This window comes from Prionailurus bengalensis, chromosome A1 (assembly GCF_016509475.1).
Source record: "Prionailurus bengalensis isolate Pbe53 chromosome A1, Fcat_Pben_1.1_paternal_pri, whole genome shotgun sequence".
NCBI classification, from domain to species: Eukaryota; Metazoa; Chordata; class Mammalia; order Carnivora; family Felidae; genus Prionailurus; species Prionailurus bengalensis.
Genome location: NC_057343.1, coordinates 153,571,044 through 153,597,557, shown reverse-complemented (window position 1 = coordinate 153,597,557; position 26,514 = coordinate 153,571,044). Strand labels below are relative to the sequence as shown.

Here is a 26,514-nt window from a genome sequence, read left to right as displayed (position 1 = left end):
TTCAGTCCTGTGCAGAATTTTAATTTTCTTTGAAAGATGAAAAAACCAGCCATGAGAAATCTGCTGTTAATGTACTTACAGGAAATAGTGGGGGTGGTTTCAGGACTACATCGGGTAGCTTTTCACCTCTGCCAAATCCAACTGCCTCAATATTAAAGGTGTAAGCTGCACGTCCGCGTCCTTTGTTCCCAGCCATTAGAACTAGTTATACCAGCAAATTCTGAAAGACATCACATGAAAAAAAAGGAAATCAACATTTTAAAGCAGAATATAAAACTCTGTCCCTTAAGTAGCGTGGCTAATGGAAAATACTTCTGGAAAGCAAAACTTGTAAAGAAATAATAAACATACGCTAAACTGATTTCTGAACTCCTCACATCTACTCAGGTCTGGCAGGTGACATGATGATGGCCTCAATTACCTCACCAGGCCCTGGATGAACAGCTGACCCTGGGTCCCCTTTGAGATGCTGCCCAGACCACTGCACACAGCCAGTTGATGCAATTCTCTCCACCCCTCTGTGATTTGGCGTCAAGATTTCAGAGATATGTAAGAAGTGTGGACAAGGAAAGGTCTGGCTGATGAAGACAGACCACCTAGCTTTTTCATTCAGCTTGAAGACTACCACGAGTCATATACACTTTAGATTTTTAAATGATTAAAAAAAAATCTGAAATAGTTAAATTAAAGGTAAGATAAACCTGTACTCTTTCCAACTTTGGCCACAGTAGAGATGTCACATACTCAAGTTCTCTACTGAACTTGTGAATTGTCTGAAACAGGATTGATCTCTACAGTGTGAGAACTGAGCTGGCAGTATATTAACAGGGATCCCTATACCAAGGCTCTGTCACTACAAGAGTGCAGTTGACTGTCGTGGTGATTATGACATACATCTTCTAAGTCTCTTTTCCCACTGATAATACTGTGTATCAATCCTGCAAGTCCAAGAAAACAGCAATATATCCTCTCCTACCGACTTAACAGTTCCCCTTCCTTTCTTTCCTTACCGTTATTTTTTGAAAAACTGAGGTCATTTCCTATACAATGCTTCTCCAAATTTAAGGCACACGAGAATTACCTAGGAATCTTGTTAAAATGCGGATTCTGATTCAGCTGGCTGAGAACCTGCATTTCTAACAAGCTCTCTGGGATTATCCATGCTACTGGTATGCGGGCCACTGTTTGAAAGTAGCAAGGTTGTAACATTCTCCCATTTCTGAATTTGAGGAACTGAATACATGAAATGCAGTATAACACATTCCTCTTCGCTGTATTTTCTATTTTCTAAATAGGTGAACTAGAGGCTTACTCAAATTTGAGTTTAATTTTTTACAAGGACACTTAAAAGAGTTGCTCTGTTCCTCCTATTGCATCACATCAGGATGCAAACAAAACCAATCTCTCTTTCTTTCTCTCCCTTTCTCTCTCTCACTGATGTTCTCTGGTCAGTGGGTTCAGGTGCTAGCAGTCTGTTTCACCTAGCATACAGTTCCCCATCACTTTCCACCTAATGATGTCAGCAGCCATTGATGATCGTAGCCTAGATTCGTTATTCCATTATGGGCTGTAATTTTATTCTTTCTGTATCTACTAATTGGAATTCTATCATGAATCAATTTCCTCATTCACTATTTAGCTACAATGAAGCACAAGTTGTAGAGGAAAGGTACCTATTCTAATACTGAAGCTCATTCCATGTGTCCACACTAAAAGAGAGGAGGATATCTAAATGGCCGTGTTTCATTGCTGAGTCACTCAAGCATATGCTGAGCCTGCAGAAAGCAGGTCTTCCAAGTATGAAAACTGCTGAGCAAAAAGACACACTCACTCTAAGAAATGAATTGTGAGAGCCCTGTAGGCATGGTCAAGACCATTGGGCTTAATTCCAGTATGGGATTTGCCCACCAGTAAAGATGAACAATTCCAGGCAGCATTTCCCACATTTGCCTGATCATGAGAACTGGCCAGAGAACTTGTCAAATACACATATCGAATCCCATGCAATCTTCAAGTATTCAAACCTACACCAGAATCTTTGGAGGTGGGCTCTGAGAAACAGTTGGGAAAACTCACCCTAAGAAGAGAGTATGTCAGCTACCATTGTTTGATAGAAAATCCCTTGAGAAATACCAGACGCTGGAGCCTCTAAACTTCCCTATTTATCAAGTACCTTTGGGTGTATAAACTGGTATCATTAGTGAATGGATTGCCCTTGGCAGAAAAATCAATCCTAGCTCTTGAGACACCCTCAATGATTACATGGCCTTCTGGCCTACAAATCCATCTCTTTTTAGTTTGGCTATTATGAGTCAGTTCTGTACCTACAGAAGCTGCCAAATTCATTTTCTTCTCTTGGAGAGCTGAGAGGTACTTCTTGGACTCCAGTAACTGTCTCATAGGGAAAATGGCTCACAAGTGAGGCCTAAGCATCAATCTCTGGTATCCTCTGAGTCAACCACTGCCATGTTCTTCTTTCACCCTCCCAAACTGCTTGAATGAAAGGTTTTTTATAAGCAGCTTTTCCCATTTCCTTATTATCCCAATCTTCCTCTACTTGATATAGGCCAATTTCATTGAGTCATTCATTCGACCAATATTGAGTATTCCAGGCACTATGGCAGAACCCATGAATAAAACCATGTCCCTGTACTAAGGGCAAATATTTCAGTGGCTGAAAGAACACAAACATGTAAACAAATAAATGTGTAACATAATAGTATGTATTCTTGCTGTGGGTTGAATTGTGTCTCCCTCCTACCCACCCCGTACCTGTGAATGTGATGACCTTCCTTATTTGGAAATAAAATCTTTGCTGCAGATGTAATCAAATTAAGATGAGGTCATAGTAAATCAGGGTGAGCCCTCTTCCAATGATGGGTGTCTTTCTAAGAGGGAAATGTGGACAGAGAGAAACACACACAGAGGGAAAACACCATGTGAAGATGGGAGGCAGAGACTGGGATGCTGCAGTTGCAAGCCGAGAATACCAAAGAGTGCCAGGAAGCACTGCAAGCTAGGAGAGGCCTGGAACAAATTCTCCCTCAGAGCCTCTGGAAAGAACGAACCCTGCCCACACCTTGATTTCACCTTGTTTTCAGACTTTGGGCCACCAGAACTGAGAGAGAATAAATATCGGCTATTTGAAGTTGCCCAATTTGTGGTAAAATGTTATAGCAGCCCTAGAAACTCATCAACACAGCTCTTGAAAACAAATAAATGATGGCAAGGGGACAGAGAATAATAAAGGGGTATGTTAGCTTTTCACACAAGGAAGGTCTTTCTGTGGAGGATAAATCTGAACACCATGCCGGAGAAGGCCTGTAAGCCACAAGATGAAGGGATGAGGTAGACACGGCTGCACAGAGAAGGAGGAACAATTGCAGAGAAAGAAGCCAAATGCTGGGAGTGTGTGAGGAATGAGAAGGCCATGTCCCTGGCGAGGAGTAAGGAACAGGAAGAGGCAGGTCAGGGCCGGATTTTGCGGAGCCCTGTGTAAGTTGAGGTAAAGGGTTTGGCTTTTTACCTCACTTGTGATGGGAACTGGTTTCACAAAAATGTTGAAATGCAAAGGTCCCAATGGCTCCCAAGAGCAAAATCCACTGGCATTTTGTCCTCATTCATGTCTTGGACTTCCAAAGCACATGACTTGCTATGGCCTCCTCCCTTTTGAAATTCTCTGCTTCCTAGGCTTTATTAAAACTCTGGGGTTCTTTTGTTGTTATTGGCTACTTTTCTTCTTAAACCTCCTAAATATGGATTTCCTTAAGGTTCAATCTTTGGTCTTCTGCTTTTTTTTTTTTTTGGTCTTCAGAAAACACACCCACACGCAGGGTTTGATGACCTCTCCCATACTATTATCTCCAACACTGACCTTTGTCTTGAGTTTCAGCCCATGTTCCCACTATCAAAAGAATATTTGGAAAGCACTTTAAACTTAAAATACTGAGGTCATCTTCCCCCTGCACCAACTGGCTTGCCTGTTAGGTATTATGTCCCTGCTTCTATCCACAGAATGTTATTTTCCCAGTCACCAACACTTGATGACTTGGAGTGCATCAATATTGATTCGTCACTCTGTTCTACCCCTCCTATCGAATCAATCACCTAATTCTTCCTTCAAAATGTCCCTTCATTTCCATTTCCTCTACCATAATCCAGTTTAACCTCTTTCTACATCACTTTTGAGTGACTGCAAGTTTTGTGGTATCCCTTGTTCTTCCTATTTGTTTTAATTTATTCTTCCACATTATTCATCCTAAGGCATAGTTCTGATCATGTTGGTCTTCTCATCTTCCCTCTTGGCTACAGGATTAAATCCAAACTTCCTACCCAAGTATTCAGGGCCCTTTTAAGATGCCTGCACTCCTGACTCCTTGTATCATCATGTCTTGTTTACCATTCTCTCCACTACAATCTACCCCATTTTCCTCCCTGCTTAACAGTAGCCCCTTTCACCTGAAGATCCAGTCTAAGTCCAGTCTCCTTGATACCCTTATAGAAGAATATTAGCTGTATCCTCTTACATGTTCACCTTCCTTGACCTCTGCTTTTGTTCAGGACTTTACAATCTCTAACACAGAACAAATAAATTCCCATTGCCAGCCTCCCACTTTCAACCCACTCTCCAGTCATCTCTCTAGAACATAAACCTTGATGTGTCACTCTGCTTACCTAACAAAATCCACAGCAGTTGCTTCACCCCACTTTGCTCTTGTAAAGATCCTCCAATAAAATAAGTGCATTTTAAAAAATTGAGATGTTACATATTGCTACTCTTCAATTTTGGAAGAAATAGAGACAACGCACCTTTTGGGAAATGGGCCTTTTCCAAAGGCAAGGAGTTTCACTTACATTTTATTTATTTCTTTGGCCGTATTAACAGAGATTTTATATCCCCACTGTCTAGCACAGTGCTCTCTATATAGCAACAGCTCCACAATTAATGTTAAGCTCTCTTTCCTTCTCTTTCTTTTCCTTCCTCTCTTCTTTCCTTCCTTTCTTTCATATGGTGTCATGAGCAAAATCTACCCAAAGAAGTACAATTCAGTCAGCCTACTATTAACATTGTTGTTTTCTTTTAAACTTCCCGAACTATAAAGTTGGAGACCTGGAAGTACACTAGAAGCATCAGAATGTAAAAACAAAACTCAGGCTTCATACCAGAACAACAAAATGAGAATCTCTGGAGATGGGATTCAGGCATTAGGACTTTTCAAAGCATTCACAGAGCTTACAGCATATAGTGTAAATTAAGATCCACTGCTTTCTGGGCTGCCCGCGTGGCTCAGTATGTTAAGCAACTGACTTCAGATCAGGCATGGTCTTGTGGTTCAAGTCATGTGTCAGGTTCTGTGCTAACAGCTCAGAACCTGGAGCCTGCTACTGATTCTGAGACTCCTTCTCTTTTTGCCCCTCACGCTCACGCTCTGTCTCTCAAAAATAAATATGGTTAAAAATTTTTTTTAAAGAACCACTGCTTCCTATTAAACTTCACATTTTGTAAAAGAGGAAAGTGAAGCCCTGAGAGGTTAGTTGACTGCCTAAAGGCACACAGTTAATTTCTAACAAAGACAAAACTGGGTTAAAGCCTCAGGTACCTTTCCATTCTCCATTCATCCACATTACACTACCTGAAACACATTCCCAGGCTAGTTGAACACTTTTTTAATCCCACAGATACTTTTATTAATCTTTACAAGGAAGTGAATTAGCAATGGCAAAATTGACTGACTTTCAAAGTATAAAATCAGAAGCATCATCCTTCCATTTTGTAATGCTTCCTGAAAATTCCTGTTCAGAACTGTGCTGAGCTGGTTTGATGGGTGTTGTTCAAGCATCCAAGAGCTGAAATGCAAAGTCCATTCTATTTGACTGTAGAGACAACACTACGTCACAGGCTGAGGTAATATCTGAAGTTCCTCCTAGTGCTAACATTTTACGAGTTGTGATTGTGGCCTAAATGTATTGTCTTCCACATCTCACATTGTCCCTTGTACATAGTGGCTACGTGAATGAATGTACAATCTGATGTAAGTAGGCATGGAAGCTGGGGGAGGCACCAAAAGACAGGTCACAGCATCTTTCCTGATAAATGACACCTCAATTGTCCCAGTCAGAACCTGATAGTCATGCTGTCCTCCTCTCCACCTTCCTTGATACCCTTATAGAAGAATATTAGCTGTATCCTCTTACATATTCACCTTCCTTGACCTCTGTTTTTGTTCAGGACTTTACCATCTCTAACCTGGATCTCTAACACAGAACAAATAAATTCCCATTGCCAGCCTCCCACTTTCAACCCACTCTCCAGTCGTCTCTCTAGAACATAAACCTTGATGTGTCACTCTCCTTACCTAACAAAGCTTTGAGTCTAACTCTCTGTCTCTTGCCCCCTACACACCACACTCTAGCCACTCTCTATTCTGCTACATCAGCTCTCGCATGTAGCGTTCCTTCTGCCTGGAATGCCTTCCTCCCGCATCCAACTACGCAACCCCTGGCACCATTTAAGATGCTGTGCAAATGACACCTCTCTGTGACCATTTTCTCTACCCAACAAGGAGACAGATCTCTCCCTTGTCTGTTTCCCAAGTACTACAGTGCTTTTATTACCCTTTTAAAGATCATGTTGTGATTGCCAGTTCTTGTCTGTCTCTCCAGTAAGCCCTTCAATTAACTATTCATCAAGTATTTATTAAGCACCCTCTGTGTCAGACCATCTTCTGCACACTGGGAATATAGCAGTGAACAAAACAAAGTTTCTGCTCTTGTGGAGCTCATAGTCTAGCACAGGAAATGGAAAGAACCATGTCGAGAACTAAGAAAATATGGACATCCAGGGGAGTGTGATACAAGCAGATGGATCTGTAAATATGAAGGCCTCCTTGAAGACTTACATTTCCATGCTCTATCACTTACCAGAGCCTGGCAAAAGTCCAACAAATACTGGGTGAATTATTGCTGAGCTCATGGCCTAGTAAGGATATCCCTCCATTTCTCCCACAGTGGTTTCCCTCTGCCTATGGGAAAAATGTCTAAACTACAGAAAGCTCTGTACTTCCCAGCTGAGAGCATCCTAACAAACAGTGGTCTTTTAAGCCCTGCTCAAATGCTACTCTTCAATAATCCTTTTCATCTGTATCCTTATAGCACCTAGTTTTTACTTCCTCTGTGGTATATACACCATACTGTTTTATATTGCAAATAGTTGTGCATAAATATCATCTTCCCTCAAATTCTTGAGAACCCAAATCATGACTTCTTTTTCTTTTCTTTTTTTTCCCCACTCAATACTATTCTCACAGATCATCTAGCTCAGGGACTTGCATGTAAGGATAGCCCCAAACAGTGGCTGAAGATTAGGAAAATATTCAGAAAAGCTACATCTCCACCAAAGGTTTTTAGAAGTGTAGGAGAGGACAGTACATCTCTCCTATGAGGTTTATTAGTAGCTGCCACAATAAGGGTTTTCATAATTATTTTTTACAAAGCTAGCTCATGGGTATCTTTATAATTAATCAAATTCTCAAGGGAATTTTTGAAGCCTAACTTGATGTTTCAATAGCTGGGAGGTGCTAGGTGGATACAGGGATCTGGTGTTCATAGTGGGGGTGATTTATATGGCTGGCTGGGCCACACCCAGATATTATCCACGTTTTCTGTTCTCACAAGGTGCGACTGCCTCCACCTTTACTTAGTTGAGCCTTTTCTACCAACTTTCTTTGCTGTCTTTCAAGAGCTGACAAACTAACCAAAAAAAAAAAAATGGGGGGTAGGGGAAGCAATACAGAATTTCATTTTTTATAAGAGCATTAAGACATTATTAACAACCCTTCTCCCCACGATACAGGTTAGAGTGCCAAGAGTTAAGAAAACATACTGAATAGTCTGTCCTTAGCAGCCAGTCTGCGGCAATGACTCGTGCCTAAGCCAATCACAAAGTCCCCAGATTTGAAAATCTACCATCAGTTACACCATAAATCCTCTTCTAACTCACTGCAAACAGTCCAGGAAGTGGAGCCTCGTTAAGATCGGGAAAGGGCGGTTTTCAAAGATTCTGAAGGGATTAGAAGGAAAGGTAAAGCTATCTCCCAACTACCCTCAATCCTGAAGCGCTTTATTGAATCTCCACCTCTGACTTCCCCCACCTTCTCCATGTGCCCCTTTAACTTCTCTCTACCCTCTCCATCGCCTCCCAACCCCTCAATTGCTCCCTCTGTTACCTGCTCACTGTCTCGAGGCTTGGGTAAAACTGTGCACCCAAAGTGCCGGCCGGCAAGGAAGGGGTGCACACAGAAGGCGCGAGCGCTGGGATACCGGTTCCACCTCTAGAGAAGCGCGCTCCGCCCTCCACGCGGGCTCAGAGCCTTGTTCCGATCCCAAACAGTTAGCCCCGCCCACTCTCTCTCTAGGCCCCGCCCCCTAGGCAAGGAGCTTTTTAGCCCTTGGCAGGCGCCGTACTTCTCCATCCGGTTTGGCCTGACTCTTTCGGCGCTGGCTGGAAGTGCGCTTGCCGGAGCGCAGTGGGTGGGAGGACCTGGCACCTCCCCTGGCCTCTGCAGTCAGACCCCCGGGGTGAAGAGCGATTCCTTCTGGGTCTCCAGTCTGCTGCAGTGCCCCTGCGTTAACGCTCCTTTGTGCTGCAGTTACTGAAGCCGAGATTACTCCAGCGCCTAGGTGCGGGCAGAGCAGCCGCCACTCTCTGCAGACCTGGCTGGAGGGTGCGTGCAGACTCTCCAGGCCGCGACTCGGCGCGTCCTTCCTCCTAGTTCTCCCCCACCCCACCCCCCAAACCCGCACCTCCCGAATCCCCCGCCCTCTCCGCGCTCTGCCCCTCCTCCCTTGCTGCGGGCTGACCGCTCCACACCGCCGCAGCGCCTCGCGTCTGGACGGCTTGCAGGAGGCACACACCCTTACACCCACTCGGCCAGACCGCACCCCTGCCCAGCATGTCCGCGCTGGAGTGGTACGCCCACAAGTCCCTGGGCGACGGCATCTTTTGGATTCAGGAACGCTTCTATGAGTCGGGCAACCGCGCCAACATCTGGCTGGTGCGTGGTTCCGAGCAGGATGTGGTGATCGATACGGGCCTGGGGCTGCGCAGCCTCCCGGAGTACCTGTACTCCTCCGGCCTCTTGCAGGATCACGGGGCCAAAGAGGACGCGGCGTGCCGGCCACTGCTGGCCGTGGCCACACACGTGCACTTCGACCACTCCGGCGGCCTCTACCAGTTCGACCGGGTGGCCGTGCATCACGCCGAGGCCGAGGCGCTGGCTCGCGGGGACAACTTTGAGACCGTGACCTGGCTGTCCGACAGTGAGGTGGTGCGGGCGCCCAGCCCGGGCTGGAGGGCCAGGCAGTTCCGAGTGCAGGCGGTGCAGCCCACTCTCATCCTGCAGGATGGTAATGGGCCCTCACGGGCACGCGCTCTCTTTAAGGGAAGGGATTGGGAAAAACTGTTCGAGGGATGCATGTTGCAGACGTGCGTGGCTGTAAACTGGCTTGTTTTGTCACATCGCAGAAACACCACTACTGTTTCTCCCTTCCCTGAGTAAACGCCTACTCGATCTGAGCCAAGGCCCTCGAAGCCTTCCTTACCACAGACCAGTTCTGGCACTGTGTGGCAAAGCCAAGTACTCAAATGAAAGCCGGCCCCACCCCCTAGTCAGATTCCTGTGTAAGGTATAGTAGTAACACTACAGAGGCTTGTGACTGGGGATTTTACATTCTTTTCCCGAACACTTGCCAGATTTCCAGGCGCTTTTATAGCGAAAAGACTTTTAAGGAATGAGTCCTCACCGAGTGCATGACAAGCTCTATGCTTTTGAGAACAGCTGACTTCATCCGCTCTCTGTCGGCGTCACTACTGGATATGAACAATTCCCACCTGTAGGTTTAGAAAGCCATTAGGGAGCAGTGGTTCTTATCTACTTGGGCATCCTTATCTTCCAGATAGATTTCTTTTCTTGATGTTGCCTCATTAGAGCAAAAGCTTGTTAGTGAACATAAAAAGTAGAGAATGTTAGTCTTAACATTATGACAGATACATGGTCTGGTTTAAAGCAAGGCCTGAGAAAGATTAATGAGGTTATTTCCGGTGATGGTGAAGTATACCGACTAATGCATGGGTAGCCTTGGGCCTCTGGCTCTGTAAAAGAAAGGATGGGGATCAGAGAGAAACTAATGGAATAAAATACAATAGAGTAGGGTCCCAGCCCTCTCAACGCCAAGCAGGCACTTAAATAATTGAGTTAATTAGCCACAATAGCATTATTTGTATATTAAATTTCCTTTTTTCTTTTTAGAATATTTTTGTTGATTTCATTTTATCTTCACAACACATTTGAAGTGAGGTGGCTGACCCCTAATTAAATGGCTTGCCTAGAGTCCACAGAGCAAGATAGTGACAAAAGCTAGGATTTGAACCAAGGCACAATAGATCAACACATGCAGATCGTAAATCCTATCCCATAGATATATTATAATTATAAGTAGGATATGAAACCCCCTTCTCTCATTTTTATCTTGAAACCATTTTAATTGCCAATTTAATTTATTAAAACATTCCTCTAGGAGATAGAAAAATCCTGTTGCTGCAGTACAATAAGCTTACTTTATGAAGGACCAATATGACAAATAATGAAATAATTTTACAAAAATCAGCTTATCTTATAGATGAGATCTTGAACACTTGAAATATAAAAAATAAAAAGCAAGATTCTGTACCTCACACTCCACCCACAAAGCCTCTTCATTAAAATTTCAAATCTAAAGATTAAAAAAAAGAGACTGGTTTAGATGGGAGTCTTATATCATCTGACAATTTAAGATGAAAGAAAAGTACATTTACAGTATTCTTTGTATTTCTTGATAAAAGTGATACTTTTTAGAGTTAGGATTTCCATGTAGTTGATGGGTATTAAGATTAAATTAATTGTGGCACTGAGACCAAAAAATGTTTAAATTAGTATTTAAAATACATTACAGTTGTCTGAATGAATAAATTACTTCTGATTTATTCACTTTTCCTTCTGTGCCAACAATAGGAAATCAATGGTGAAAGAACGATAAGAATTATTGTTTTATAGATGAAGAGTTCAAGCAGGCCTGAATTATCATGCCTGAGATCACATAGCCAGTTTGGAAAAGAGCTGAGACTAGAATCCAGGTTTCCTGAATCCCAGTTTATGATAGAATTATAGCATTTTGGAAATACAGGGGGCCTGCAAGCTATCTGTGTGCTGCTTTAAGCCTTTGAAGGTGTGAAAAAAAAAAAAAGCTTAATATTTACCAAACACTTAAAGCTGAGAATATTGTGTTATATCAAAAGTTGTTTTTCATTAGAAGCAGAATGCCTCATCCTCTCAAGTAGTATCTAATTTTCTCTTTTCTCAGGAATATTAATTTCCTTTCTCTTCTGAATAATGTGGCCAGCTGACTGACTGTTATCATAATCCAGATGGCTGGAAGGAGATATAAAATATTTATATGAAAAATTCATACACGGTTACACATATACATGACGAGCCCATATCTGAACAGCATACAGCTGTTGCTTTGGTTAGAACATAAGGAGCCTGAAGTCATTAGTTTATTACATTTCATTTAGTGAATTGATGATCACCTGTCATGAGGAAGCATAAATCTGTGCTGTATGACTAACCCAAAAACTAACTTGCAAAGGAGGGACAGGGAGAGATCATCATACGGTGTATCATCTTTGATGGAAAAATAACTCCCCCTACGAATAGTGAAATAGTATCCTCCTATAAGAAGATAGATAAACCCTAGGTTAATATAGTACCTTCTATAGTACTATTCTTAATATAGTACCATACGTCTTTTTATCTATTTTCCACAATAGTCAAGTGATATGAAGTGGAGACATTTTGGCCCCTTATGTATGTTTAATTAATTTGCCCAGAGTCACCAAGATAATTACAGTTATGACAGGCAGACTTAAGTCACTTGGGAAGGTTAAAAACAAAAAATAGACCCTAGAAAGGTAGCAGATTGAAAACTACTCCATCCGAAACCTAAGCCTGTAATAAAAGGACCTTGTTTTGTCTGTTTTAAGTATAAATCCATATTGAACTATTTTGAATGTTGATGTAAATGTAATGACTGAGTCAGCAGTTTTATCTTCTGCCAGCAATGGGGAATCAAGAGCCAATCCAGTCTGCACTGTAGGAGCTTTAAAAGGCTCGGGAATTAGCAGTAGATGGTATCTTAGTGGGGGCAAAGGAAAGATAAATAGTAAAATAAGTAGAATTGGTTGAAAGCCATTAAGAAGCTGTGAAAACTCTGGAATGTCCATGCAGTTAGTTTGTTCTCTGGGGAGAATAAAGCAGAGGAGTGTTGATTAAGGGATGCCAGGTACTACTGAGCTCAGCATTCAGTATGGAAAATAGGAGGAGTGTGTGTGTGTGTGTGCGCGCGCGCGCATGCTCGTGCGTACAGGTGTATAAGGAAGAGAGAGAGAATGTGTGTATGTGTATGTATGTTCCTTGTTAGTTTCAAGAAGGATGAGAGCCAGGTCTTTACCCCGCCAAGTAGCAAACTGGAAGAATCTTACCTGGGAAATGTGACCAGCCCTAGAGGAAAAACTAAGATGCTGATCCCTAAGCAATCTTTGGCTTCGTCTGTCTACAGCATAGCCTTGATCATTAAGCCCAATGCATGTGCTTCAAGCAGCCTTTTCACCCCCCCATTCTCAAATAGGCAACCAAGCATTATGAAAAATCCTAGAAAATGGTCTAACACGAGATCAAATACTAAAACAAATGGCATAAAGCAACTTGAGAGGGGAAGACAATCATTAATAGCATCAGGGGATAACAGAAGCTATTGCATTCAAGGTATTCAAGAGACATTAGGATGCTTTAAAAATAAGCAACAGAACAGTATGCACATGCACACACACACAGACACATACATGAGTTCTTGAAATTTAAAATGGTAGAAGTTTCTTAGTAGAAGAACTGAAGATAAAGTTGAAAAACTTTAAAAAAAAAAAAAGGAGAAGAAAGGTAAAATGAAAACGAGAAGAGAACCAGTAGAGGACCCGTTTGGAAAATTCAACGCTGGAATAATAGAAGCACAGATAGAGTAGAGAAAATGGAAGAAAAGAAAGCATAATAGTGATAATTCAAGAAAATATCCCACAATTAAGAGATGTAAAATTTCAGATTAAAAGAGCCCACAGAGTTCCTAGCGTGATGAATGAAAACACATCCAACCCAAGGCACATTATTGTAAAATTTCAGAATACTGGAAGCAAGCTTCCAGAAATTAAAATGTCATCTATACAGATCATAATGGCTTTAGAGCTAGAAAAGAAGAGCTATGCCTTATTTGAATAAAATTTATTTCCAACTTAGAATTTTACATCCATTTCACTAACAAACAGGTTATCAAAAAAGATTGCTGTTACTTAGTTACCAAGATATAATTTTATCCTATTTACTACCTTCAAAATAAAGAAGTAAAGCAAGAGGAAGATATGGAATACAGGAAACAGGAGATCAAATACAAGAAAAAGTTGAAACATCAGGATGATGGCAAAAATGACGTTCTGACAATGATACTATGCCAGGCATAAAGAGCTCCACATTGGAGCAGTTAAATCGTTAACTCTTTTGGACAAGAAATATATACAGGAGTGGTGTTGGTAAGTGGAGAGTGAGGGATAAAGACAGCTAAAGATTCTTATATTTTATAGTGGAAGTCAACAAAATCTAAAATTTAAAAACGAAGAAATGGTAATATGTGAATGAAATCAGTATAGTATATCTAATTAGTAAATCAAGAAATGAAATATAAAAAATTTTTAGAGATAAATATATGTAGTAGAGGCAGCTACCGGAAGAAATAGCTAAAATTGTTAAAAGTGGTTGATTCTTGGTAGCAGGATTGGAGCTAGAGTCAGAATGGGGCAAATAACTTTTTCTTACATTTTAAGCCCTTCTGAAATATTTTGAGATGTGTACATATGTTTCTTTGATTAAAAAATGAAATAAAAATATGGGGTTACCAAGATGGGAAAGGGTATTTGGGAAGCCAAGAAAGGTCTAGTATGGCTGGAATCTAATGACAACTGGGTCAGGGTGAGGGCTTGGAAGCATAGGGTGTGTGTGTGTATTATATGCTTTTCTATGTGATATTTATTTATATATGGATATATGTCATAGGCAATTTTGAGTCTTGTAGGAGAGGTCTTATTGAAATTCTACAAGTGAGCACTATAAGCATAGGGGAGGCATTTACAAAGCTATAAGGTATTGGAAGAATCTAATACCCATTTTGGCCTTATCAACTGCTTACAGTTGGTATCCATTTTGATAGGTGGGCACTCACAACTTATCTGTTGCTAAATATTTTGAATACCACCTGGATATAACCAAAGATCAATAAGACTCTATCCCTGCATTGGTAATTATCCACAGCTTCTTCTTTTTTTTTTTTTTTTTTTTTTTAGGATTCAACTTCTTTCACTTCCTTCCTTCCTCCTTTCCTTTCTATACACTTATAAAAAAATGGGTCTCCAACAGCTCTATTATTAAACCAACCTGGCTATAATTTCTTTACCTTACCTGCCAGTCATACGGTAAATGACAGTAGTTTGTGATTCTCAGAGGCACTTTAATTCTGGAACAATTATATTGTAAAGGAGTCTGGCCCGTTAAGACTGGAATGCAGAGAAAGCTGGGAGTGTCTGATTCCATCTTAACATTCTTACTGGGATTCACGACAAGACTAGGACAATCCCTGCTCCCACTCTTGGCCTCACTGATCTGTTTTGTATTGCTATATATATTTTTTCTTAAAGTTTCTACAAATGCAATCATATATGGTCTTTGTGTCTGTCTTTTTCATTTGGAATGGTGTTTTGGAGATTTGTCCATGTTGTATCTCTTATTCATTCCTTTCTATTGCTGAGAAATAATCCATTTATGGTTATAACATATTTTATATCCTCACCTGTTGAAGGAAATTTGAATCTTTCTAGTTTGAGGCCGTAATTAATAATGCTGTCACGAACATTTGCAGGTAAGTCTTGTGTGGATGCATGTTTTCCTTTCCCTTGGTAGATACCTAGGAATGGAATTCCTGGATCTTACAGTAGTGGATGTTAATTTTTAAGAAAGTGCCTGTTTTCCAAAGTAGTTATACGATTTTATATTCCCAAATGCAATGGATAAGACTTCCAGTTTCTTCAGCTCTTTGTCTACACTTGCTTTTGTCAGTCCTTTTGATTGTAGCCATTCTAGTGAGTGTGTAGTGGTATTTCATTGTGGTTTAGCATCTCCCTAATAACTAATGATGGTGAGCATATTTTCAGGTACTTATTTGCTAGTCAAGTGTCTTCTTTGTTAAAGGATCTATTAAAATCTTTTTTCCTTTTTATTTATTTAAAAAAAATTTTTTAAGTGTATTTATTTTGAGAGAGAGAGAAAGGCAGAGAGAGAGAGAGGGAGAGAGAGAATCCCAAGCAGGCTCTGCAATGGCAGCACAGAGCCCAATGTGGGGCTTGAACTCAGGAACCATGAGATCATGACCTGAGCAGAAACCAAGAGTCAGACACTTAACTGACTAAGCCAACCAGGCACCCCTTCTATTTGTTTTCTAGAAACTTTCACATTTAGGTTTATGATCCATTTTGAGTTAGTTTTTGTTCATATTGTGCAGTGATGGTTGAAAGGTTCTTTTTTGCTTATTTGGATATGGATATCCAAAGTGTCCCAGTCCATTTCGTTGAGAAGACTATCTTTTTGCCCACTGAATTATCTTGGTTGACACCATTTGTCAAATCTCCTTTTGGACTCTATTCTCTTCCATTGATTATGTTTCTCCTTTAGCCAGCACCATACTATCTTGATGATTATAACTTTATTATAATTCTTGAAATTAAGTAGTGTAAGTCCTCCAACTTTGTACCTCTTTTTCAAAATTGTTTTGGCTATTCTAAACCATTTGCATTTTCCTATACCTTTTATATGAGTGAGATTTTCAATTTCTACAAAAAAATTCAAGATTTTGATTGAGATTGTATTAAATCTGCAGATGTACACCAGCCATTACCATAGCCCCTAGCCACATGTGACTATCTAAATACAAATATAAATTAATTAGGATTGATTAAAATTAAAATCCTAGTTCCCTAGTATACTAGCCTTATTTCAAATAACCATATGTAGCTAGTGGCTACCATATTGGACAGTGTTGATACATAATACTTCATTAATCTCAGAAAGTTGTATTAGACATTGCAGCTATGGGAAAATCAAATTTAAATGCCATCTTAACAATTTTGAGGCTTCTAGTTAAAAGACATGGCATGTCTCTCCTTTTGTTTAGATCTTTAATTTCTCATGATGGTGTTTTTATACCTTTAAGTACAAAGATATACATTTTTCCTAAGTATTTCATTCTTTTTGATACTATTGTGAACAAAATGGCTTTTTAAATTCACTTTATGATGTTCATTGCTAATATATAGAAATACAATTTTTTTGTATTCTGATCTTGTACCCTTGACATTGCTAAACTTGCTTTTTTAATTCTCTAGCTTTTCCCCACATTTCTTAGGTTTTTCTACAAATAAGATCTTGTTATCTGTGAATAAAGACAGATTTACTTCTTTTCCATTCTCTGTGACTGTACTCTTTTTCTTGGCTTACTCCCTTGGCTAAAATCTTTAGTGTGATGTTAAATAGAAATGGTTAAGAGTAAACTTCCTTGCCTTCCTTCCATCTTAGGAGGAAAGCACTTAAGTGTTTCTACTCAGTGGTAAGTTAGCTGTAGGTTTTTCATAGATGCCCTTAATCAAGTTGATGACCTTCCCTCTACTCCTAGTTTGCTGAAAGTTTTTACCACCAGTAAGGTTTGGATTTTGTCATATGCTTTTTCTTCACCTATTGAGATGTTCATATGACTTTTCCCCTTTATTTTACTAATATAATATAGTATGTTACCTGATTTTCAGAAGTCAAACCAAATTTATATTTCTGGGATAAACCCCATTTGGTCATTATCCTATTTATAAATTGTTGTATTTAGTTTGCCAATATTGATAAGGATTGATAAGGATTTTGAGACTACTTTCGTTAGGAATATTGGTTTGTAGTTTCCTTTGTTTTTTAGTTTATTTATTTATTTTGAGAGAGAGAGAGACAGAGTGAGTGGAGGAGGGGCAGAGAGGGGAGGGAGAGAGAGAATCTCTTAATTCACAAAACTGAGATCATGGCCTGAGCCGAAACCAAGAGTCCAACGCTTAACTTACTGAGCCATCCAGGCACCCCTGTAGTTTTATTTTTTTTTACATTGCCTTTGTCGGGCTTTTATTAGGGTAAAATTCAATTAGGAAGCTTTTCCTCTTCTTCTATATTCTGAAAGTCTATATAGATACTTTCCCTGTCTTGAGTGACTGACAGAAACCATCTTTGAGCCTGGACTTTTCTTTGTGGGGAGATTTAAATTATTAATCAATTTCTTTGCTTGATATAGGTCTACTTAGATTTTCTTTTTCTTCTTCAATCACTTTTGGTAATTTGTCTCTTTCTAATAATTTGTTGATTTCAACTAAGTTGTCAAATTTGTTGTTCATAATATTCCCTTATCCTCCTTTTCATTTCCTTAGGGTCTATAGTGATACTCCTTCTTTCATTCCTGATTTTTGCAATTTATGTTTTCTCTAATTTTTTTGTCTAGCCAGTGGAGTTTATCATTTTTGTTGCTCTTTTCAATGAGCCACCTATTAGTTTCTTTTATTTTTTTCTATTGATATTTGTTTCTTATTTCATTTATTTCTGCTCTGGCCTTTATTTATTCCTTAACATTTTGTATTTGATTTGCTTCTTTTCCTAACTTCTTAAGATAGAAACTTTGATTTTAAACAGTTAATCCTTTACAAATAAGCATTTAAAGCAATAATTTTTTTTTCTAAGTATTGTGTTACCAGCAGCCGATTAGGTGTGATATATTTTGTTTCTATTTTCATTCAGTTCAAGATATTTTTTAATATAATTTATTGTCAAATTAGCTAATATACAGAGTGTAAAGTGTGCTGCTGGTTTTTGGCTTAGATTCCCGTGCTTCATTGCTTACATACAACACCCAGTGCTCATCCCAACAAGTGCCCTCCTTAATGCCCATCACCCATTTTCCCCTCTCCCCCACCATCCCATCCACCCTCAGTTTGTTCTCTGTATTTAAGAGTCTCTTATGGGTTGCCTCCCTTCCTCTCTGTTTATAACTATTTTTTTCCCCTTTCCTTTCCCCCATGGTCTTCTGTTAAGTTTCTCAAGATCCACATATGAGTGAAAACATGTGATATCTGTCCTTCTCTGCCTGACTTTTTTCACTTAGCATTATACTCTCCAGTTCCAGCCACGTTGCTACAAAGGGCCAGATTTCATTCTTCCTCATTGCCAAGTAGTATTCCATTATACATATAAACCACATCTTCTTTATCCATTCATCAGTTGATGGACATTTAGGCTCTTTCTATAATTTGGCTATTGTTGAAAGTGCTGCTATAAACATTAGGGTACATGTGCCCCTATGTATCAGCACTCCTGTATCCCTTGGATAAATTCCTAGTAGTGCTATTGCTGGGTCGTAGGATAATTCTATTTTTAGCTTTTTGAGGAACCTCCACACTGTTTTTCAGAGCAGCTGTACCAGTTTGCATTCCCACCAACAGTGCAAGAAGGTTCCTGTTTCTCCACATCCTCGCCAGCATCTGTAGTTTCCTGAGTTGTTCATTTTAGCCACTCTGACAAATGTGAGGTGGTATCTCAGTGTGGTTTTCATTGGTATTTCCCTGATCATGAATAATGCTGAGCATAATTTCATGTGCCTGTTGGCCATCTGGATGTCTTCTTTGGATAAGTGTCTATTCATGTCTTCTGCCCATTTCGTCACTGGATTCTTTGTTTTTTTCTGGTGTGGAGTTTGGTAAGTTATAGATTTGGGATACTACCCTTGATTCGGTATGTCACTTGCAAATATCTTTTCCCATTCCATCGGTTGCTTTTTAGTTTTGTTGATTGTTTCCTTTGCAGTACAGAAGCTTTTTATCTTGATGAGGTCCCAATAGTTCATTTTTGGTTTTAATTCCCTTGCCTTTGGAGATGTGTTGAGCAAGAAATTGCTGTGGCTGAGGTCAAAGAAGTTTTTGCATGCTTTCTCCTCGAGGGTTTTGATGGTTTCCTGCCTCACATTTAGGTCTTTCATCCATTTTGAGTTTATTTTTGTATATGGGCAAGAAAGTGGTCTAGTTTTATTCTTCTGCATGTTGCTGTCCAGTTCTCCCAGCACCATTTGCTAAAGAGACGGTCTTTTTTCCATTGGATACTCTTTCCTACTTTGTCAAAGATTAATTGGGCATACATTTGTGGGTCCAATTCTGGAGTGTCTATTCTATTCCATTGGTCTCTGTGTCTGTTTTTGTGCCAATACCATACTGTTGATGATTACAGCTTTGTAGTAGAGGCTAACGTCTGGGATTGTGAGGTGTCCCACTTTGGTTTTCTTCTTCAATATTACTTTGGCTATTCGGGGTCTTTTGTGGTTCCATACAAATTTTAGTGTTGTTTTTTCTAGCTTTGAGAAGAATGCCAGTGCAATTTTGATTGAGATTGCATTGAATGTGTAGATTGCTTTGGGTGGTATTGACATTTTAACAATATTTATTCTTCCAATCCATGAGCATGGAATGTATTTCAGTTTCTTTGTATCTTCTTCAATTTCCTTCATAAGTTTTCTATAATTTTCAGCATACAGATCTTTTTTACCTCTTTGGTTAGGTTTATTCCTAGGTATTTTATGGTTCTTGCTGCAATTGTAAATGCGATCAGTTTCTTTATTTCTCTTTCTGTTGCTTCATTATTGGTGTATAAAAATGCAACAGATTTCTGTGCATTGATTTTGTACCCTGAGACTTTGCTGAATTCACGTATCAGTTCTAGCAATCTTTTGGTGGAGTCTTTCTGGTTTTCCATGTATCATGTTGTCTGCGAAAAATGAAAAGTTGGTTTGGTTTCTTTGCCAATTTTGATGCCTTTGATTTCCTTTTGTTGTTGGATTGCTGATGCTAGCACTTCCAACACTATTTAAACAACAGTGGTGAGAGTGGACATCCCTGTCGTGTTCCTGATCTCAGGGGGAAAGCTCTCAGTTTTTCCCTGTTAAGGATGATATTAGCTGTGGGCTTTACATATATGGCTTTTACGATGTTTAAGTGTATTCCTTCTATCACAACTTTCTTGACAGTTTTTATTAAGAAAGGATACTGTGTTTTGTCAAATGATTTTTTTTGCATCTGTTGACAGGATCGTATGGTTCATATCCTTTCTTTTATTAATGTGATGTATCACATTGATTGATTTGCGAATATTGAACCAGCCCTGCAGCCCAGGAATGAATCCCACTTGATCATGGTGAATAATTCTTTTTTATATGCTGTTGAATTCGATTTGCTAGTATCTTGTTGACGATTTTTGCATCCATGTTCATCAGGGATATTGACCTGTAATTCTTTTTTGTGGGGTCTCTGTCTGGTTTGGGACTCAAGGTAGTGCTGGCTTCATAGAATGAGTCTGGAAATTTTCCTTCCATTTCTATTTTTTGGAACAGCTTGAGAAGGATAGGTATTAATTCTGCTTTAAATGTCTGGTACAATTCCCCAGGGAAGCCATCTGGCCCAAGACTCTTCTTTGTTGGGAGATTTTTGATAACTGATTCCATTTCTTCACTAGTTATGGGTCTGTTCAAATTTTCTATTCTTTCCTGCTTGAGTTTTGGTAGTGCGTGGGTGTCTAGGAATTTGTCCATTTCTTCCAGGTTGTCCAGTTTGTTGGCATATAATTTTTCATAGTATTGTCTGATAATTAGTTCAAGAGATTTTCTAATCTCCTGTGATTTCATCTTTGATCCCTAAGTTAGGTAGAAGTGTGATGCTTACTTTGTGTATATTTGGATATTTCCCATATTTATTTTTGTCATTAATTTCTAATTTAATTATGTTATAGTCAAAGAACATATTTTTATGATTGTATTCCTTTCATATTTACTGAGACTTGCTTTATGGCTGTGTAGCCTGGTGAATATTCCATGTGCAATTAAAACGAATGTGTACTTTACTGTTTTAAGATAAGGTGTTGTATAAATGTCACTTAGGTTAAGTTGTTTGATAGTGTTGTTCAGGTCTTCTGTATTCTTACTGATTTTCTATCTACTTGTATTACAGATTATTCAGAGAGGAATATTTTAATCTCTAAGCATAATCAGTTAATTGTTTATTCTTAATTCTGTCAGTTTTTACTGAAACTTTTTTCATGAATCTTTAGTGTCTGTTTTAGGTACATGTATACTTTTTTAGTATGTTGACTTAATGTATATCCTAATAAAATGTACCTCTTTTCTCTACTAATAGCCCTTATTTTGTCTAATATTAATATAGCCACTCTAGTTCTCTTACTAATATTTATATTGCATAACTTTTTCAACCTCTGTTTGTCTTTGGTCTTATAGTTCCTCTCTTGTAGACTGCATATGTATCCTGCTTTTTAAATCTATTTTGACAATGTCTGCCTTATCCCATTCATATTCAATGTAATTATTGATATAGTTGAATTTAGGTCTGCCATTCTGTTGTTTTCTATGTCTCATTTCTTTTTTTTGTTAAAAAAAAAATTTTTTTTAGCGTTTATTTATTTTTTTTGAATTTTTTTTAACATTTATTTATTTTTGAGACAGAGAGAGACAGAGCATGAACAGGGGAGGGTCAGAGAGAGAGGGAGACACAGAATCTGAAACAGGCTCCAGGCTCTGAGCTGTCAGCACAGAGCCTGACGCGGGGCTCGAACTCACAGACCGTGAGATCATGACCTGAGCCGAAGACAGAGAGAGACAAAGCATGAACGGGGGAGGGTCAGAGAGAGGGAGACACATAATCTGAAACAGGCTCCAGGCTCTGAGCTGTTAGCACAGAGCCCGACGCGGGGCTCGAACTCACGGACCACGAGATCATGACCTGGGCCGAAGTCGGCCGCTTAACCGACTGAGCCACCCAGGCGCCCCTGTCTCATTTCTTATTTAGCTCTCTTTTCCACTTTCATTGTCTTTTAGGTTTCACAAATTCCTATTATTACACTGTTTTTATTCCCCATTAACTTTTTAACTCTATGTCTTTGATTTTTTCTGTGTATATGTGTTTGAACTAAACATAACAATATGTAAACCAGTGATTTAAAACCAGTGAAACTGTAATTTTGCATTTATACCTCAATTTCCTCTCACTATCAAATAACTGGGAAGAGTGTGAGATTTTACCTGATTTGCAAATTAGCCTGCCAGGGTTTAATAGATTCTGGCAGGAGACTAAAGATAATTTATTACTCATAGCAACAACAATAGCCAGAGCATGATCATTTGTACTGATTCTTCAAGGCTTAATTTTCACAGGGTGACAAAAGAACGGGCAAAATATAGAGTAGCATTCATGAATCGTGTCATCAGGATACTGGTACCAAGGATGTACTAAAAAATAAGTGTTGTGGTCAAATAAGTTTGAGAAATGGTATAACCCTATCTCCCTTGTGTATATCTACAATGTACATTAGCATATTAAAAAGTTCTCAGAAGCCTTGCAGGAAAAAAGCTACTTAACTTTCTTTGAAGGAAGGGTTTCCAAATTATTTGACTACAGAATCTTTTCTTTTATGTATCATAACAACCTGAAAAAATAGTGTTCCACATAATTCACTTTGACAAACACTGGTTAAGCAAACAATAGAAATGAAATATATACAAATTATTTTTAAATCACCATTAAGAAATACTGTATTTTTGAAATAAAAGTAAAATAAGTGTTATCCTTCCCGACCTTTTTGAAAACATTTAATGTTCTTTTCTTTTATTCTTTAAGTGATCGAAGTCAAGTATGCAACATGTTTATCTGTAAATTCTGTTTCCATTTGTAGGGGATGTGATCAACCTTGGTGACAGACAGCTCACTGTTATGCACATGCCTGGTCACTCCAGGGGCAGTATTTGCTTACATGACAAAGACCGAAAGATTCTCTTCAGTGGAGACGTCGTGTATGATGGATCACTGATTGACTGGCTTCCATACAGCAGGATAAGTGACTATGTTGGAACCTGTGAACGTCTGATAGAATTAGTGGACAGAGGTCTGGTAGAGAAGGTGCTCCCTGGGCATTTCAATACCTTTGGTGCTGAAAGGCTTTTTCGATTGGCTTCTAACTATATTTCAAAAGCTGGCATATGTCACAAAGTTTCTACTTTTGCCATGCGATCTCTTGCAAGTTTAGCCTTACGTGTAACAAATTCTAGGACCTCACCCTAGTGTCTACACTGATAACCTATTTTGATTAATTCTGTAAATTCAATTCATTTTGTGCTGTTTAAAATGAGTAATAGTGAGCATTTCAAGAAATGCTTTATTAGAGGGAAAAAAAGGTTGAGAATGAGTAAGCCCAAAAAGGAAGCTCTTCATTAAAAATTTTTCTTTCTTTCAAATAAGAAATCATTTAAATAAGCTTATAATTTGCCAAGCTGTCATCTTGTAATATTTGCCATCTTGTAATATCCAGAAACAACATAGAAATATATGGGGAAGTAAGGAGGCATAGTAACAGAAAGAACTATCATCCTTACTTCCCATTTCTCTTATTTTATTTCCTAGATGACCTAGAAAAAGAGGCATAAAGTTTTATGTTTATACTCCAAACTTGATATTTTAGTATATTATTTAAAGATAAAGGTTCTTGAGTTTAAAATACATGAGAACTCAATACAAACATATAAATTAATATTTAGAATGACAGCTAAAACAATCCATTGGTATAGCACAGAATTTTTATGCTTCATTTATTTATTCTTAATGTAATTATAGCGTATTATATGCTGTGTAATTTTACTTACATAGAGTACAATGAATTTTGTTTTGTTGCAAAGCTTTAAATATAAATTGCAGAGTGCTTCAGTCAAAAGCTACCACACAGTGTTGTTTGTTATTATGTGTGTGTAATATTTTCAATCATAAAAATGAAATTCAAATGTCTGTAATATAATTACAAATTGTCAGATTTCTCAAAAGGACACTGTCAGGGAAATTTGAAAATATACACATTGAAAATAATTTTTTATTATATCCTATTTTAATATTAACAGCTATTATAAACAAAATTTTTCTTGTTAAATAGCAGCTTCAGTATATGTGTCATATTTTATAATATCACAACAACTATAGAGATCTACGACATTCTGATATGAATCATTCTTTTACTTATCATAACATGCATATGTACCATGGAAGGCTTTTCAGATTAACTGCAAAATGTGCATTAGATATTGACTTAGAGTGAATTGCCTTTTTTATCCTGATTCACAACACCTATTCCTGTTCAGTATTCTTTGTCTTGAATGAAAAGAACTCTACATTTATAAAGTTATAGGAAAGGTTAGCCCACTATTTTAGTGAAATGTTTTGGTTTGGTGCTCTTTATAATTTATTAAAAAGCCTTTTGGAATATTTCATAAAGGTTTTTTAAGCAGTTTTCTCACTGCCTTTTTATTATTGACATGTCCAAAACCAAACTGAGATAGCTTTGGAAATCAGATTGTTTAGTATTAAGAAAGTTTAGCAACTTTGATATCTGAAAAATTATAAAATTTTTCCACCCTTAACCCACCCAGGTTTTTTTAGTCTTTTTTTAATTCAACACCCACACACATATCCCACATTCATACACACAGTCACATACATACATGCACAGTATTGTGCTAAACACTGTGGAAGCTTAAAAAGTCAAAGAGATGAAATCTTAGCTAGAAGGCAAACAAAACATGAATAATAATATATGTAGGTTGAAGCTAATACAAATTACACATGAGTATCAGGGACATACATGGAGGGGTGTGGAGTTTGGTTAGGAAGAGATTCCTGGAAGAGGGGTTTTTCAGTTGTATTTGGAAAGATGATTTGTTAGGTGGTCAGGGTAGGGGACAAAAAGATCCAAGAACGAGGATGGAAGCATTGCTATCCTAAGCAGGCTATTCCTTGTGACAATTTAAATTTAATTTTCAGGAATCTTAGATCCTCCAAATACCAAGTATTTAGCATGAGACAGGTGGGTTTGTGATGGTGTATATGAGTCATCTTCTGTGACAGACAAGCTGTCCTGCCACATGCCATCAAAGGAATCTACTCATATAAGGCTGTAGGTTTCAGTTGATATGCAGCATGAAGAGTATAGATTTGGTTCAGGGCAACTACAATCACTTAATGAGCCTTAAATATAGCCATTATTTTTATATCAGTAGCACAAAAGAAAACCAAAAGTCCTTAACCATTGACCATTTTATCATACCTTAGGACTTAAAAAAAAAAAATCAGGGTATAGTAGGCACTAAGTTTTACTGAGAAATATTTGAACCTGATGAAGGCTTTCTTTATTTCTTAAAAGTACAATTTTTCAAAACATCTTAGTTTTGTTTTTAAATCTCCAACTTTTTTTGTTTTTCAAATTATACAAACACATAAGACTGTGATACTTTGCTTTTGCTTCAGTGTGAATAAATTGGGGAAAGGATCTGTCATCCATTTAGTGCTCATGCTATGCATTTTAAAATATGCATTATTCAGTTTAATCCTGGCCCCAGTGCCAAGAAGTAATTGACCAGCCAAACACAACAAAACTTTGGACAAAGCTGGTAATTGAACACAGGTCTGTCTTCCTCCCAAACTGTGCTCTTTCTCTTATATCTGCACAATAACATAAAATTGGCAAAGTGTATTTTTACTTTCCCAGATGCCACATGTGCCAAGAGTAAATCAAGTGATGTTAAGCCTAATAATAGCATATTTTAAAAGAAGCTTTAAAAAATATATTTTCACCCTGACAGTGACCCGTATTGTAACTTATGATTTTTGGAAATAATAGTATGTAAGTATAATTCAGAGTTGTCAAATGTAAGACATTTAGAAATAATTTTTATTTGTATTGTTAATAACTTAATCTTTGGAAACTCATTTTCCTTATTTGGTGTTTCCTTTTAACTAAGAAGTCTAAAACAAACAAAAATCTTGTGTTATCCTGATATAGTTGAGTAAATGATTATGTGTAGTTGTTCTTATATGAATAGTAAAATGATTGTGACATGTATACATTGTCTTCTTATAATTTTCAGATAAGTGTAAGTAAAAATTTGTGTGATAAATATTAAAGTGGACATTTTATTTCACTCTCTAGTTGGTATTTTTTTCTAACAGCAAATTCCTATTTAATTTCTTATAAATATTCCCTATGTGAAGTACAGTTTTGAAAATGTGTAATAAATAAGACATCAAATCCATGGACAAGAATGGAGAATCCAGAAAATGCCCATATAAATTTTTGGTAGTTATAAATATTGCATTTTTAAATCAATGGATAAAAGATGAGTTATTTGGTATATATTCCAATTGTTGATGTGAGAAAAAAG

General features: G+C 38.3%; 2 protein-coding genes across 3 annotated transcripts in view; one reads left to right on the top strand and one right to left on the bottom strand.

Moving 5' to 3' along the window:
- The window catches only part of POLR3G (RNA polymerase III subunit G), a 43,574-nt gene extending 35,170 nt beyond the window's left edge, over window positions 1-8,404 (bottom strand). For both annotated transcript variants that reach the window (XM_043593500.1, XM_043593511.1), the window contains exons 1-2: window positions 8,226-8,404; window positions 80-220 (exon numbers count right to left, since the gene is read on the bottom strand). In XM_043593500.1, coding sequence (XP_043449435.1) covers window positions 80-196 — 117 coding nt within the window. In that variant the 5' untranslated portion in view covers window positions 197-220; window positions 8,226-8,404. The remainder of the gene's footprint in view (window positions 1-79; window positions 221-8,225) is intronic.
- Window positions 8,405-8,451: 47 nt separating this feature from the next.
- MBLAC2 (metallo-beta-lactamase domain containing 2) lies at window positions 8,452-26,274 on the top strand. The gene is made up of 2 exons (XM_043593490.1): window positions 8,452-9,405; window positions 22,989-26,274. Exons 1-2 carry the CDS (start codon window positions 8,952-8,954, stop codon window positions 23,372-23,374), a joined length of 840 nt encoding a protein of 279 aa, XP_043449425.1. The 5' UTR covers window positions 8,452-8,951; the 3' UTR covers window positions 23,375-26,274.
- Window positions 26,275-26,514: the final 240 nt, after the last annotated feature.

What these genes read in the sequence shown, in the direction of transcription:
- MBLAC2 (XM_043593490.1), top strand. Translation starts at nt 8,952, where the DNA reads ATGTCCGCGCTGGAGTGGTACGCCCACAAGTCCCTGGGCGACGGCATC. An exon ending in CACTCTCATCCTGCAGGATG is followed by an intron (nt 9,406 to 22,988) that starts GTAATGGGCCCT and finishes TTCCATTTGTAG; the next exon opens with GGGATGTGATCAACCTTGGT.